Source organism: Dendrobates tinctorius, unplaced genomic scaffold (assembly GCF_039654945.1).
Source record: "Dendrobates tinctorius isolate UK_male_01 unplaced genomic scaffold, ASM3965494v1 ptg000342l, whole genome shotgun sequence".
In the NCBI taxonomy this organism is placed as follows: domain Eukaryota; kingdom Metazoa; phylum Chordata; class Amphibia; order Anura; family Dendrobatidae; genus Dendrobates; species Dendrobates tinctorius.
Window position 1 is genome coordinate 261978 of NW_027362008.1, and position 15665 is coordinate 277642.

The 15665-nt window shown below is 47.8% G+C and overlaps 1 protein-coding gene across 1 annotated transcript in view; it reads left to right on the forward strand.

The window, feature by feature from the left end:
- Positions 1 to 15665, forward strand: part of LOC141074950 (uncharacterized) — a 114428-nt gene that overhangs the window by 7517 nt on the left and 91246 nt on the right. The window contains 2 exon segments of the mRNA XM_073562278.1: positions 8291 to 8388; positions 8531 to 8645. Of these exon segments, the coding sequence (XP_073418379.1) occupies positions 8291 to 8388; positions 8531 to 8645 (213 nt within the window).

The following is a 15665-nucleotide window of genomic DNA, read 5'->3' on the forward strand; positions in this document are numbered from 1 at the left end:
CTGGCTGCACGGTTTCCTACAGAAAGGGCTAAGGTGGGGTTTATTGTTTCTCTTTTATCTGGCAGGGCATTAGAGTGGGCTACGCCATTGTGGGAGCGTGATGATCCCATGGTTCAGGGCGCTGCTCAGTTCTTCGCGGCTCTGAAGCAGGTATTTTTGGGACCACGGATCACGCACGACACCTCTCTCCAATTATTAGCCCTAACACAGGGGTCTCTCTCGGTCAGCCATTATGCCGTCCGATTCCGGACATTGGCTTCCGAACTAGAGTGGCCCGATAAAGCACTCATCCCTGTGTTTTGGAGAGGGTTAGCAGAGCATGTCAAAGATGCTCTAGCAACCAGAGAGGTCCCCACAAGTCTGGAGGAAGTGATTGCCATCTCCACCCACATTGATCTCCGGTTTACGGAGCGCGGGCTGGAACGTGCGCAATCCAGACGAAGGGTTAATTTGGCTCCCACCTTCACCGAGTCGCTAAGATCTTCCGCTCAGGAGCTTACATCCTCCGAACCTATGGAGGTGTCTCGCGCCGGCTCCAAGCCACGTCCGGTGCGAAGCTCCTCACATTGTTACCAGTGCCGGCAGTTTGGTCACTCGGCTAGCACGTGTCCTCTGCGGTCGGAAAAACGATCACGTCCAGTGGTCGAAGGTGGTGGTCAGACAAATATGAAACCCTTTTCTCCCAAACCGGCATTCCAAGGGACATTAGATATTGGGGCCTCCACCTGGGAGGTAGAGGTTACCGTGGATTCCGGGGCTGAGGGTAACTTTATGTCCTCGACCTTCACCCAGAAACACGCTATTCCACTGGTGTTACTGCCCCAACCTCTGACCATCAGGGTGGTTAATGGTGCACCTTTACCATCTCAGGTGACCCACCAGACAGCCCCACTTGGGCTCTCAATCTCACCCTCTCATTGTGAGATTCTGTCCTTGTTCATTTTGCCAGATGGCATCGACCAGGTGCTTCTCGGAGTTCCCTGGCTCCGTTGTCACTCTCCTCATGTTGATTGGGCTTCAGGGAATATACTGGGTTGAAGCAAGGACTGTGAGGGAAGGTGCCTGAAGGGCAGTGTTCAGGTAGCTTCCACTCAAGTGCCCGCGGATCTCTCCGCGCTTCCTAAACCTTACCACCAGTACGCGGACGTCTTCTCTAAAAACTCTGCGGAGATGCTCCCGCCGCACCGTCCTTACGATTGCCCGATAGATCTTCTGCCAGGCACGGAACCTCCTAGAGGCTGTATGTAGCCTCTGTCTCAGGGAGTGACAGCGGATATGTCTCAATATATCCGGGAGAACCTGGCCAGAGGTTTTATCAGAAAGTCGGTGTCGCCGGCTGGTGCAGGGTTCTTCTTCGTGCAGAAACAGAGTGGAAAGTTACGTCCCTGCATTGACTACAGAGGTCTCAACGCCATTACAGTTAAAAACAAAATACCCTCTCCTGTTGATCTCTGAGCTATTTGACAGGTTGCGAGAGGCCCGGATCTTTACAAAATTAGATCTACGGGGGGCGTACAACCTGATCCGCATTCGCGAAGGAGACGAGTGGAAGACAGCCTTTAATACCAGGGATGGCCACTATGAATATCTGGTCATGCCCTTCGGCCTTTGTAATGCGCCTGCTGTCCTCCAGGATTTCGTCAACGACGTCTTCCGCGATATGCTCTCCACCTCGGTGGTGGTATATCTGGATGACATCCTCATCTTCTCGCCAGATTTGACCTCCCACTGGAGAGACGTCTGCAGGGTCTTCGACCGTCTGCGGGTGAACTCTCTTTTCGCCAAGCTGGAGAAGTGTCAGTTTGAGCAGGAGTCCTTGCCGTTCCTGGGCTACATCATCTCAGCCCAGGGGTTGGCTATGGATCCGGCCAAACTGCAAGCGGTAATGGACTGGCAGGAACCACACTCACTCAAAGCGGTGCAGCGCTTCCTCGGGTTCGTCAACTATTACCACCAGTTCATACCTCACTTCTCCAAACTGGTAGCTCCTTTGGTTGATCTCACAAAGAAAGGAGCTAATCCTAACGCTTGGTCTGCACAGGTCTCCAAGGCCTTCTCGTCTCTAAAATCCCATTTTGCTGGCGCTCCCATCTTACACTGTCCCGATGTGGACAAACCGTTTATCTTGGAGGTGGATGCCTCTTCCGTCGGTGCAGGAGCAGTCCTTTTCCAGAAGGATGCTCAAGGTCAGAAGCATCCTTGCTTCTTCTTCTCTAAGACCTTCTCACCAGTGGAGAAGAAATACTCCATCGGGGACAGGGAGCTGCTAGCAATGAAGTTGGCCTTTTCCGAGTGGAGACATCTCCTGGAGGGAGCCCGGTTTCCCTTCCAGGTGTATACGGACCATAAAAATCTGGTCTATTTACAAACGGCCCAGCGCTTGAACTCTCGTCAAGCTAAGTGGTCGCTCTTCTTCTCCCGCTTCACCTTGCACTATCTCTCTGGAGAGAAGAACGTCGGTGCGGATGCTCTCTCGCGCTCGGTGGTCTCAGCGGAGGAAGAGGAGACTGAGCCACGGTTAATTCTCCCCCCGGAGAGCTTTACGACCGTGGCCCCAGTTGCTCTCAAGTCAGTGCCACCGGGCAAGACCTTTGTGCCTCCTCAGCTACGGCCGGAGGTTCTCGCCTGGGCACACGCGTCCAGGGTGGGTGGTCACTTTGGCAATAAGCGGACCACAGAACTCCTGGCAAGGTTGTATTGGTGGTCGCACATGGCTCGAGACGCTAAGGAATACATACAAGCATGCGTGCACGGAACAGGTCCTCTAGACAGAGGCCGGCTGGGTTATTGTACCCTTTGCCAGTGGCGGATAGACCTTGGGAGATGGTTGGCATGGATTTTGTGGTTGGCCTGCCCAAGTCTGGTGGCAGTACGGTCATCTGGGTGGTCACCGACCATTTTTCTAAAATGGTGCATCTGGTGCCACTCTGTTATGAATGAGTCACCGGAGGAGGAGAAAACAAAAATACAAGCTAAGTACAGAAAACCGGAGAGGTTGGTAGCTATCGGATTGCAGACCCCTGATCCTATACACCACAACTAACAGTAGCCGTGGGGGGTTCCTACGGTGCCCTAGACCCCTCGTCACAGCCAGAGAACTACATAAGCCTAAAGAAGGAAAGGGGAAATCTAAACTGCCCCAGAGCAGACCCCAAAGCAATAGACAGCCCCCAACATGTATTGTCGGTGAAAAACAGATGAAAACACAAACACAGACAGAAAGACAGGCTGAGCAAACGATGGGGCCCAACTAACTAGATAGGACAGGACAGAAAAGATGCTGGCTGCAATCCGCAAAAAACCCTACCAAAAATGTCCCAACCGTCTGATAGGGAAAAAGGCCCTGAAGTCGCTAGACTTCAAAATCACTATATCAGCACTCAGGTATATTCTGAAAACAGAGCAAAGAGATCAACTGATCAGAGACAAAAATGGAATTCAGCCAGTCCCAACCAGGACTGGCTGAATACAAACACTAAGGAAACCAGACAAAATCTCATGGAAAAATAGCAGAGCAAAAACTTAGCTTTTAGTAGACAGGAACTAAGCTGGATGCAAGAGCTCAGAGCAGAAAGGACCACCAGCAGCCCAGCAGGGCGTCGGCTGCCTTATATCCACTCAGAAATTCCAGATGTCCAATCACACTCCGCCTGTTCAGATGACAGGTTCTTCCCATCCCAATCAATTTCACTACCTCTCTTCACCAGCAGAGGGAGTTCATCAGACATCAAAGGTGAAGGGGAGAATGAACTCACAACACCACTCGCACGGTTGCCTTCCGCTCGTGGTCTTGCCACACTATTCATAAAACATGTATTCCGTCTGCATGGCATGCCGGACAAAATTGTCAGTGATCGAGGTCCCCAGTTCTCGTCCCGGTTTTGGAGGGAGCTCTGCAGCTTACTCAGCAATGAGCTAAACCTGTCCTCCGCTTACCATCCCGAGACGAACAGCTTGGTTGAGAGAGCCAACCAAACCTTGGTCACGTACCTGCAGCATTTCGTCTCTGCTAGGCAGGATGACTGAGCATCCTTGCTACCATGGGCTGAGTTTGCCCTGAATAATGCAGTGGCTGATTCCACTGGTCAGACGCTGTTCCTTCTAAATTACGGCCAGCATCCGCGCGTCCCTGTCCCGATGCCAGTGTCCTCCGCTGATTCCAGGGTGGCAGACTGGGCAGTGGAGGCGCACGACATTTGGGATCGCACTCAGGATGCTATTCGTGCCTCTAAAGAAAGAATGAGGACATCCGCCGACACACATCGGCGACCCGCTCCAACCTTTTCCCCCTGCGAATTTGTGTGGCTCTCTGCTTGGAACATCAAGCTGCGGGCCGAGTCCTCCAAGTTCGTGCCGCGATACATTGGACCTTTTAAGGTTCTCGAGAGAATCAGCTTGGTGGTCTACCGCCTGGCTCTTCCTCCACATTTAGCCATTTCTGACGTTTTCCATGTGTCCCTTCTCAAACCTGTTCACATGGCCCGGTTCTCTGAATCATCTGCCGGGTCATCAGACTTGTCTTTGGACGAGTTTGAGGTTAACGCCATTGTGGGACGCAGGATTGTGCGTGGCAAAAAATTTTATTTGGTGGACTGGAAGGGTCATGGTCCAGAGGCCCGGACCTGGGAGCCAGTGGAGAACATCCACGCAACCGCTCCTGATCGCGGCTTTTGAGTGTAGCGAGGCTCAGAGGGGAGGGGGGCAATGATAGGCGTCGGATTCCTGCAGCTGCACAGCGGGAATCCAGAGCCATACATCCAGCAGTCTCCCATTCCTTTCCAATATAAAGTAGATATGACAGGCTCAAACCCCAACTTAGGTGCTCTGGGAAAAAACAAGACTAAAGTATAGGAGTAACCCCAGCACACTAATAACATGAAAGTAAAGTCTTCTCAACGACAGTCTTTAATTGTTGTGATTTTATTGATTATGAAAAAAAAGGGTGGTGTTACAATCCAAAAAAGGGTGGTGTTACAATCCAACGTTTCAGCTCTACATCTCGAGCTTTCATCAGGGATATGACTACAATATATACAATAAAAGAACAAAAATCAATAAATAAACTTTATAAAGTATTATAAAACCAAAAATCTAGTGATAGGTGATACATAAGGTGGGGACAGTGTCATACATCCTTTGTGAAGGTGTGTATGGATCTATAATGATGTGAGGCCAGTGAGTATGTATTGTGGTGTGATACGGTGAACATGTGAGAGGTTGAACAGAGGAATAGAGTGAAGGTGTAAGGAGTTGAAAAGCATGAATGTGTAGGTAGTGTTGAGAAAGGGCATTAGGGGACAGTGAAGTGGAGTGGGAATAAAGGTGAGGTCATCTAAGGAGGCAGTGTGTAAGGGGTGCTCTTGGAAATGTTAAGGCATAAGGTATAAATACCTAGATCCTTGGATTTGAGCTGTGTGTATAAGTGGTATAGGTTTGCCTTTGTAATCCAGCTGCTGGAACGGTACCTATAGTAACCACTGAGAAAGGGTATAGGTTAAGGAATAGCAAGGTATATAGAAAGAAAAGATATAAAAGAAAGTTTTAGGGGTCACATACCGATGTGTAGGGTCAGCACGTGACTCCCGTCATAAGGACAAAAAAGCAGGTCAATAAGCTGAGATGGAGAAAGGAAACCCAGTCTATGAAGACTGTAGGGCACCATTACCTTGTGTCCTAAATCTAGTCAGGTGTGGAGGAGGCCGGAAGTGCATGTGGCTTAGTGCAGTGATGTTAAATACTGTCAAGCACTTCCTGATTGGGTGGGGAAGGGGCGGGAATGGGGGGAAGGGCCATCGCCATCTTAGTGAGGTCAAAAAATGTCAGAATGAATGTACTGAGCATGTGCAGGGCGGGGATAGAGAATGAGCATGTTTTGACTTGACAGGAAGTGATGTTGGCAGTCGCCATCTTGGTGAGGTCAAAAAATGTCAGAATGAATGTACTGAGCATGTGCAGGGCGGGGATAGAGAATGAGCATGTTTTGACTTGACTGGAAGTGATGTTAGCAGTCGCCATCTTGGTGAGGTCAAAAAATGTCAGAATGAATGTACTGAGCATGTGCAGGGCGGGGATAGAGAATGAACATGTTTTGACTTGACAGGAAGTGATGTTGGCAGTCGCCATCTTGGTGAGGTCAAAATTGTCAGAATGAATGTACTGAGCATGTGCAGGGCGGGGATAGAGAATGAGCATGTTTTGACTTGACTGGAAGTGATGTTAGCAGTCGCCATCTTGGTGAGGTCAAAAAATGTCAGAATGAATGTACTGAGCATGTGCAGGGCGGGGATAGAGAATGAGCATGTTTTGACTTGACTGGAAGTGATGTTAGCAGTCGCCATCTTGGTGAGGTCAAAAAATGTCAGAATGAATGTACTGAGCATGTGCAGGGCGGGGATAGAGAATGAACATGTTTTGACTTGACAGGAAGTGATGTTGGCAGTCGCCATCTTGGTGAGGTCAAAATTGTCAGAATGAATGTACTGAGCAGGTGCGAGCCATCCAGGAAGTGAAGTAAAAAAGGGAGGGTTGTGAGGAAATGTCACATGCATACAGGCGGCCATTTTAACGGTGGGACTGTGCTGAATTCATGCACGGTGATAATTTCAGTGCTGGTTGTGCCTATCAGGTTTCAGAGAAACTTCCTTTTCCTGCCTAAAAACAAAGAAAGGTAATTAGAGCAAGGTTTACATACAAAGAGTAAAATGGCGTTCATATTAACACACTTATGTCAGAAATATCTCCTATAAACCAAAAAACCTTGTGTAGGAAAAGAACTTATTTGGTAGTGATTTTAAACTCCTGATGAAAAACAAAACTAATTCACTATGAAGTGGAATTTAGAAGGGATTAATAATACATTTCAGATTCTCTATTGAGACCGTGTGGATGGAGGGTATTTAGGTGATACATCCAATACGCTTCACGCTCTTTGAGCGTTTGGATTCTATTACCCCCTCGTCTGGGTACAGGGATTTGTTCGATAACCTGAAATTTCAGTTGGCTTACAGAGTGTCTATTCTCCACAAAATGGGCAGGAATTGGTAAAAGTGTGTTCTCACACCGGATGGTTGATTTGTGTTTGGAGATGCGGTCTTTCACATGCTGGGTGGTTTCCCCAACGTATCCTAGGCCACATGGGCATTTTTGGTTTTATAATACTTTATAAAGTTTATTTATTGATTTTTGTTCTTTTATTGTATATATTGTAGTCATATCCCTGATGAAAGCTCGAGATGTAGAGCTGAAACGTTGGATTGTAACACCACCCTTTTTTTTCACAATCAATAAAATCACAACAATTAAAGACTGTCGTTGAGAAGACTTTACTTTCATGTTATTAGTGTGCCGGGGTTACTCCTATACTTTCCCATTCCTTTCCGACCGCTCAGGGACCTGCACAGCAATCTCTGGACCTCTGGACCAGCAATGGTAGCACAACCTACTTTGCAGGAAACCACTCCAGAGGCTAAGTCCTCTCGCCACGCTACTGGGCATGCCCACGAGACGATCTCCCAGTGGAGATCGGGGGTCACTTGCTCAGGTCCTTGTCCTGATCTGATTGGCCCATCCCAGAGGCCTGGAAGGTCCCGGAAGCGCATGGCTATAAAAGGCCCGCATGGCCGCTGGCCCATGCGCTAGTATAGACATTATTTGCTAGAGGTGTGAATGGTGACGGATGTATGATTCTGGTGACTGACTCATTATAAAACCCCTACCCTTGGATATTACGCATGTGGATAGGGAATTAGAGGATAGTCAGCGCCAGTCAGTGGCAAGTCATACGCCACAGTGCATACCGCACCGCTACACTAGCGTCCGATGGTGTCATGCCTCACGGCACTATCGTCCAGCGGCAGTAGTTGCCGCCACGCTGCACTTTGCAGCACTTACTGGCATCCACGGTAGCGACGCCGCACGCACTGTAGGTCAAGACGGACACCGACCTCTGCCTTGGGCCATGTCCTGTGACCATATACCGTGTGTGCACGCCCGCTGAGACCTGTGAAGCTAACAGGCTCGGCGTTTATGCTTTACTGATACTAAAGCGCCTCTGTGAGTTTAACAGAGTCCGCTCTGTGCACCTCGGGTGACGTCTAACCCAAGCACAGTATACCGCCATATAGCGAGTCTGCCATTACTCAGCAGCGGTTGTTACACCTACTGCACGGTGGACCCCGGGCGGTGAACGCACTTCCTATTATTTATATTTAGTGCGTTCCGCCGTCCCTAACACTACCATCATCTCATCATCACATGACACAATCTATTCCGTCACTGTGTTTCTCCACAGATGGATCCAGGAGGAGAAATCCACCAGAGAGATGTCCCCGTCCTCTGTGTCCCCAGGACTGTCCAGAGGAGAATCACAACATCCTGGAGGATCATCAGGTAGATGGCGCCGACACTGTGTCAGGTTCATATATGGGAACAGTAGATACTTTTAGTTCTGCAGTCATTGCTATCATATATTTTGTCATTTTATTATTGAGCTGTTCGATTTCTCCAACTTTCTGCTGAACTGTTACAACAGGGTGGAGATACGGTTCAAATTAAAGTGGAGGATGAATCTGGAGAAGACGAGCAGATGAGTGAGGATCAGCCGTGTAGGAGTGAGGTGGAGGAGATTCCAGTAGGTTTTACCACAGGTACGTGAGAGGTTTCTTAGTTTGGTTCCATCTTGGAGCCTCAACACAATTAGACATTGGCCAACTATTATACACTGAGCAATGTGCCATTCAGGACCTGGGGAGGAGCATTCAGAAGTGACAGCTTTTTTGGAAATAATACAGATTTAGAAAAATTAAGCAAACAGAAAGTCGGGAATCATACAATCGATTTCTGGCAACATGTACAAGTAGGTGCATGTCAGGTGCAGGCGTGTCAATCAGCCAGCGGTTATACAGCCAGTGCCTGCCACTAACAACAGCGGCTGCAGATAACTTACATTGCTGCTCTTCAACCCCTAAAAGGCCATAGTGCTGGTGGCGCACCAATGTGGATGATCATGGGGTGCTGCTTAATAGCCATGACAGGCGTGTGCTTACTGAAGGCCCCATATCCTCCACGTCTGTGCTCCTATGAAGGAGATCATTAAATAAGCTATATACTTCAATGCTGGAGTACTGAAATATTGCAATATAAAGTAAAAACGATCAAGCAATTTCAGGTTGTATGAGGACTAAAAAATATACTGTATATACTCGAGTATAAGCTAAGGTACCAAATTTTGCCACGGAAACCTGGGTAAGCTTATTGACTCGAGTATAAGCCGGGTATGCATTGTCCCCTCATCCCTGTCCTGGTATGTGTGGCTCCCCTGTCCTGTCCTGGTATGTATGGCTCCCCAATCCTGTCCTGGTATGAGTGGCTCCCCGTCCTGTCCTGGTATGCGTGGCTCCCCCGTCCTGTCCTGCTATGCGTGGCTCCTTATGCCCTATCCTTGTATGCATGGTTCCTATTATAGAAAAACAATAATAATAATAATAATAAATTTTATTTTTATAGCGCCGACATATTCCGCAGCACTTTACATTTCAGAGGGGATTTGTACAGACTATAGACATTACAGCATAACAATAATCACATAGATCATAACAGATACCAAGAGGAATGAGGGCCCTGCTCGCAAGCTTACAGTCTATGAGGAAAGAGGGAGACACGAAAGGTGGGTGGTAACAGTTGCCCTGATTGTATGGACCAGCCATAATGTTAAGTGTGTAACAGTACAGACACAGAGGGCTAATGGATGCATAAAGCATGTGGGAACATGATGCGGGAAATCTGGTTATGGTAAAACTTTTGGCTGTGCCACACAGGGATAGATTAGGTTAATGTGTTGAGGCGATAGGCCAGTCTGAATAAATGGGTTTTCAAGACACGCTTAAAATTGTGGGGATTGGGGACTAATCGTATTGACCTGGGAAGTGCATTCCAAAGAATTGGCGCGGCACGTGTAAAGTCTTGGAGACGGGAGTGGGAGGTTCTGACTATTGAGGATACCAACCTCAGGTCATCAGCAGAACGGAGGGCGCGGGTAGGGTGGTATACTGAAACAAGGGAGGAGATGTAGGGTGGTGCTGAGCCATGGAGGGCTTTGTGGGTGAGGGTAATAAGTTTATACTGAATTCTGGAGTGGATGGGTAGCCAGTGTAATGACTGGCACAAGGTAGAGGCATCGGTGTAACGATTGGTGAGGAATATGATCCTGGCTGCAGCATTCAAGACAGATTGGAGAGGGGAGAGTTTGGTAAGAGGGAGACCGATTAGAAGAGAGTTACAATAGTCGAGACGACAATGAATAAGAGAAACAGTAAGAGTTTTTGCAGAGTCAAAAGTAAGAAAAGGTCGAATTCTAGAAATGTTTTTGAGGTGCAGATGACAAGAGCGAGCCAGTGATCGAATGTGGGGGGCAAAGGAAAGCTCGGAGTCAAGTATGACCCCAAGACAGCGGGCCTGTTGCTGGGGAGTAATAGTGGAACCACACACAGAAATAGCAATGTCGGGTATAGGTGCATTAGTAGCGGGAGGAAACACCAGGAGTTCAGTCTTTGACAGGTTCAGTTTCAGATATAGTGAGGACATGATATTAGACACAGCGTTTAGACAATCGCCGGTGTTTTCTAGAAAGGCTGGCGTGATGTCAGGAGAAGAAGCGTATAATTGGGTGTCATCAGCATAGAGATGGTACCGGAAACCAAATCTACTGATTGGTTGACCAATAGGGGCAGTGTACAAGGAGAAGAGGAGGGGGCCTAGAACCGATCCTTGGGGGACCCCAAGAGTAAGGGGAAGATGAGAGGAGGAGGAACCGGCAAAAGATACAGTAAAGGAGCGGTCGGAGAGATAGGAGGAGAACCAGGAGAGAACGGTATCCTTGAGGCCAATGGAACGGAGCATAGTGAGGAGGAGTTGATGATCCACAGTGTCGAATGCTGCAGAGAGATCCAAGAGAATTAGCATGGAGTAATGACCATTTGATTTAGCTGTTAGCAGATCATTAGAGACTTTAGTGAGGGCAGTTTCAGTGGAGTGTAAGGAGCGGAAACCGGATTGGAGAGGGTCGAGAACAGAGTTTTCTGAGAGATAGCGGATAAGACGGGAGTGGACCAGGCGTTCTAGGAGTTTAGAGATGAAGGGAAGATTAGAGACAGGTCTATATATAAAAACAAAAAACATCCTACTCACCTTCCATGCTCCCACGCAGCATCTCGTTGGTCCCAGTGCCCTCACAGCATCACTTTAGTCCCGGCGCCAGCAGCTCTTCCTGTACCGAGCGATCACGTGGTCCCGCTCATTAAGGTAATGAATATTCCCTCCACTGCCTATGGGAGTGGAGAGCCGTGCATATTCATTACCTTAATAAGCGGTGCCACTTGATCACTTTACACAGGAAGAGCTTCCGGTGCCGGAACCAGCGAGACGCTGCGAGGGCTCCAGAACCAGTAAGATGCTGCGAGGGCGTGCAGGAGGGTGAGTAGGATGTCTTCTGGAATCTGGCTGCTGCTGTCACTGTGTGCTATAAAAGAAATAAATATTTATTTCTCTTTAGCAGGAGCACAGGCTTTAGCCACAGCCACCGGCTGCTGCCTCTTTGACCCGCCGCTCCTCCTCCCCCTGCCGGCTTTCTGGGACAATTGACTCATGGCTGAGGTGGGCGTTTTCAGCACAAAAAAATGTGCTGAAAAACTCGGCTTATACACAAGTATATATGGTAGTTATAAACAAAGTTTTTTAAAAATAGTAAAAATACTTTAAGCTTTGAACCCTTTTGAAAATAATGAAATAGAGAAAATAATTTAAAAAATAGACATATTTGGTATCTTCGAGTCTGCAGATGTCCGATCTATTGAAATCTAAAATTATTTAACCTGTGCGATAAAGCAGAAGAACCCTGAATTGCCAGAGTTGCCGTTTTTTTTAGTCAATGAAAGTGCACTAAAAAGTGAGCAAAAAAACACCCCCCTATCCCTCATACATCCCCGTCTACAGCAAATAAGAAAGTTACGGGGTACAAAATTGCAACAAATCAACAAGTTTTACAAACTTCAGAATTTTTTTCAACCACTAAAACATAGAAACATCACACAAGTTTGGTATCACCGTTATTGCACGGACCTGGAGAATCAGGTTACCCTGGTCATGTTTCCACACAGTGAACGCCGTCAAAACAAAGCCCAAAATACTATGGCGGAATTGCATTTTTCTCTTCATATTGGATTCATCTTCCCCTCCATTTTTCAATACATTGTATGGTAAAATTAGTTGTGCCATTCAAAACTGCAACTTGTCCTACAAAAAAGTGCATAAAAAACTATGCCGATAAAAAGGAAGAAGGGGAGGAAAGAACAAAGGTGCAAAAACTAAAACAGGCTGCGTCAGTCAATGGTTAAACGTTTTCATGTAGGGCCGGGTAATTAATCCAATGAATCCATCGGATGCTCGATGAATCTCTTTTTTATCAAAGTCAAGACTCAAATTTGGCCGGTTCCTTTCAGTTCCACCATTGGTGCGAGAGGGCAGGAAGTTTATGGGCGGCTCGGTGTCCAGCCGGAGCCTGCGGGAAATGAGCAGGAGGATTGTAACCAGCAGCTGCCCCTGACCTGGAAGCCGTCTGATGGTATATGGGTGCCAGACCCCACTAATAAGCTAAAATAGATCTGGCTGGAGATGAGATATGCTGCAGGGGTCACACTTAACTAACACCCTAACCACAGCATCAAGGCTCAGATGGCTGACTCAGAGAGCAGCTGCCGACTTTTCCTTGCGGGTCAGGCTGATAACATAAACGTTATACTATATCTCCTGAGTATTTCTGATGAATCCCTGCTCAATGGTGCCCCCCACTAATGTCCACAATCCCTGCTCAATAGCGCCTCCCACTAATGTCCACAATCCCTGCTCAATGGTGCCCCCAGTAATGTCCACAATCCCTGCTCAATGGTTCCCCCCAGTAATGTCCACAATCCCTGCTCAATGGTGCCCCCCAGTAATGTCCACAATCCCTGCTCAATGGTGCCCCCAGTAATGTCCACAATCCCTGCTCAATGGTGCCCCCCACTAATGTCCACAATCCCTGCTCAATAGCGCCTCCCACTAATTCCACAATCCCTGCTCAATGGTGCCCCCAATAATGTCCACAATCCCTGCTCAATGGTGCCCCCCAGTAATGTCCACAATCCCTGCTCAATGGTTCCCCCCAGTAATGTCCACAATCCCTGCTCAATGGTGCCCCCCAGTAATGTCCACAATCCCTGCTCAATGGTGCCCCCCAGTAATGTCCACAATCCCTGCTCAATGGTGCCCCCCAGTAATGTCCACAATCCCTGCTCAATGGTGCCCCCAGTAATGTCCACAATCCCTGCTCAATGGTGCCCCCCACTAATGTCCACAATCCCTGCTCAATGGTGCCCCCCAGTAATGTCCACAATCCCTGCTCAATGGTGCCCCCCAGTAATGTCCACAATCCCTGCTCAATGGTGCCCCCCACTAATGTCCACAATCCCTGCTCAATGGTGCCCCCAGTAATGTCCACAATCCCTGCTCAATGGTGCCCCCCAGTAATGTCCACAATCCCTGCTCAATGGTGCCCCCAGTAATGTCCACAATCCCTGCTCAATGGTGCCCCCAGTAATGTCCACAATCCCTGCTCAATGGTGCCCCCAGTAATGTCCACAATCCCTGCTCAATGGTGCCCCCCAGTAATGTCCACAATCCCTGCTCAATGGTGCCCCCCAGTAATGTCCACAATCCCTGCTCAATGGTGCCCCCACTAATGTCCACAATCCCTGCTCAATGGTGCCCCCAGTAATGTCCACAATCCCTGCTCAATGGTGCCCCCACTAATGTCCACAATCCCTGCTCAATGGTGCCCCCCACTAATGTCCACAATCCCTGCTCAATAGCGCCCCCCAGTAATGTCCACAATCCCTGCTCAATGGTGCCCCCAGTAATGTCCACAATCCCTGCTCAATGGTGCCCCCCACTAATGTCCACAATCCCTGCTCAATAGCGCCCCCCACTAATGTCCACAATCCCTGCTCAATAGCGCCCCCCACTAATGTCCACAATATGTAGTCTCCACTAGTACCCGTGTCTCCTCAGCCCTTAGTTCCCATCTTGGATTATCTGTGCTAAAAAGCAATTAAGGGTTAACCCCCTGCCTCGCTCCCTTGTGTGCTTCATCCCCTGGGGTTTTTCACCTTCACTTCCTGCCCCTACAACCTACACTGTGTGCATAATTATTAGGCAAGTTGTATTTTTGAGATTTTTTTTTATTATTGATCAACAACTATGTTCTCAATCAACCCAAAAGAATCATAAATATCAAAGCTTAATATTTTTGGAAGTTGGAGTGTTTTTTTATTAGATTGGGCTATCTTAGGAGGATATCTGTTTGTGCAGGTAACTATTACTGTGCAGAAGTATTAGGCAACTTAATAAAAACAAAATATATACCCATCTCACTCGTTTATTTTCACCAGGAAAACCAATGTAACTACACAAAAAGTAGAAATAAACATTTCTGACATTAAAAACAAAACCCCAAAACAATTAGTGACCAATATAGCCACCTTTCTTTACGATGACACTCAAAAGCCTTTGTAAGAGAATGGTCAGCTATAATATACTGAGCCGCCATGATGAATCAGGCAGCCATCTTGTGAAAGTTAGGATACAGACTCAACTTTTATAATAGAACTAATAAGATGTACTTTGGGAAAGTAAATGGAAGAAGCAACATGAGATCATGTCTGCTACCTGACGAGCACAAAAGAAAAATTGGATCAATAGGGGAATATGGTTAACAAATATATGGTCAATGTGTGTATACATGATAGTGTTGGTAGAGAACTCATTAAAATGTCAAATAAATGAATTTATGGATCAAGCCTGGAAGCAATGATAAGATTAAGGACAGTAGCTATAGATACTAATGACTTTTATGGGTTTTAGTGTTGTTTGGAGAAACGTTAATTAATGTCTTTGTATTATGTCATTATATTCTTTGTTCTAAAATACAGGTTTCTGTAGAATTATCATGTAAACGCCCTCTGCGGCAAAATGCAGCTTTCTCTGTTTGTATTGTCAGGATCCTGTCAGCGCCGGCGTGCAGCCTCCACTGAGCAGGGACTCACCCGCACTGTAGGGGGCCCCGTGTCAGGTACAGCCGGAAAGTACAGATACACAGGACCTGTGGGCGCTGAAGTTTAGCAAGCAGTGAAGGACCTATGGTCATGTGACTGCAAGGGGGCGGGGCTTAGCGTCCTGCTTTCAGAGATGGCAGGACACTATACAGAAATACTCAGAGTCAGGCAAAACGGAGGTCATACACAGAGATATCAGTAAAGTACCAGGGATGAGACAGAGCGGATAATCAGCGCCAAGCAGAAGTCAAAACCAAACAGACATAGAAGGTACCAAGCAGAATCCAAAGCAATATCCAGAGAACAGACCGAGTCGTACACAGAGAATCAAGCAACCAGAACACAGCACAAACACACTCAGGGGTCACCACACAATGCCAAGGGCAAAAGTAAAACTGGCGGGGATGGGAGCGTCCTGAGGCTATAAGAGGCCTCTCCCAGAACCAGGAAGAGGCCACAATCATAGCTCCAGGTGTGCAGGTAAGCCTGCACTGGGATCACAACCTTTAACCCCAGAAATGC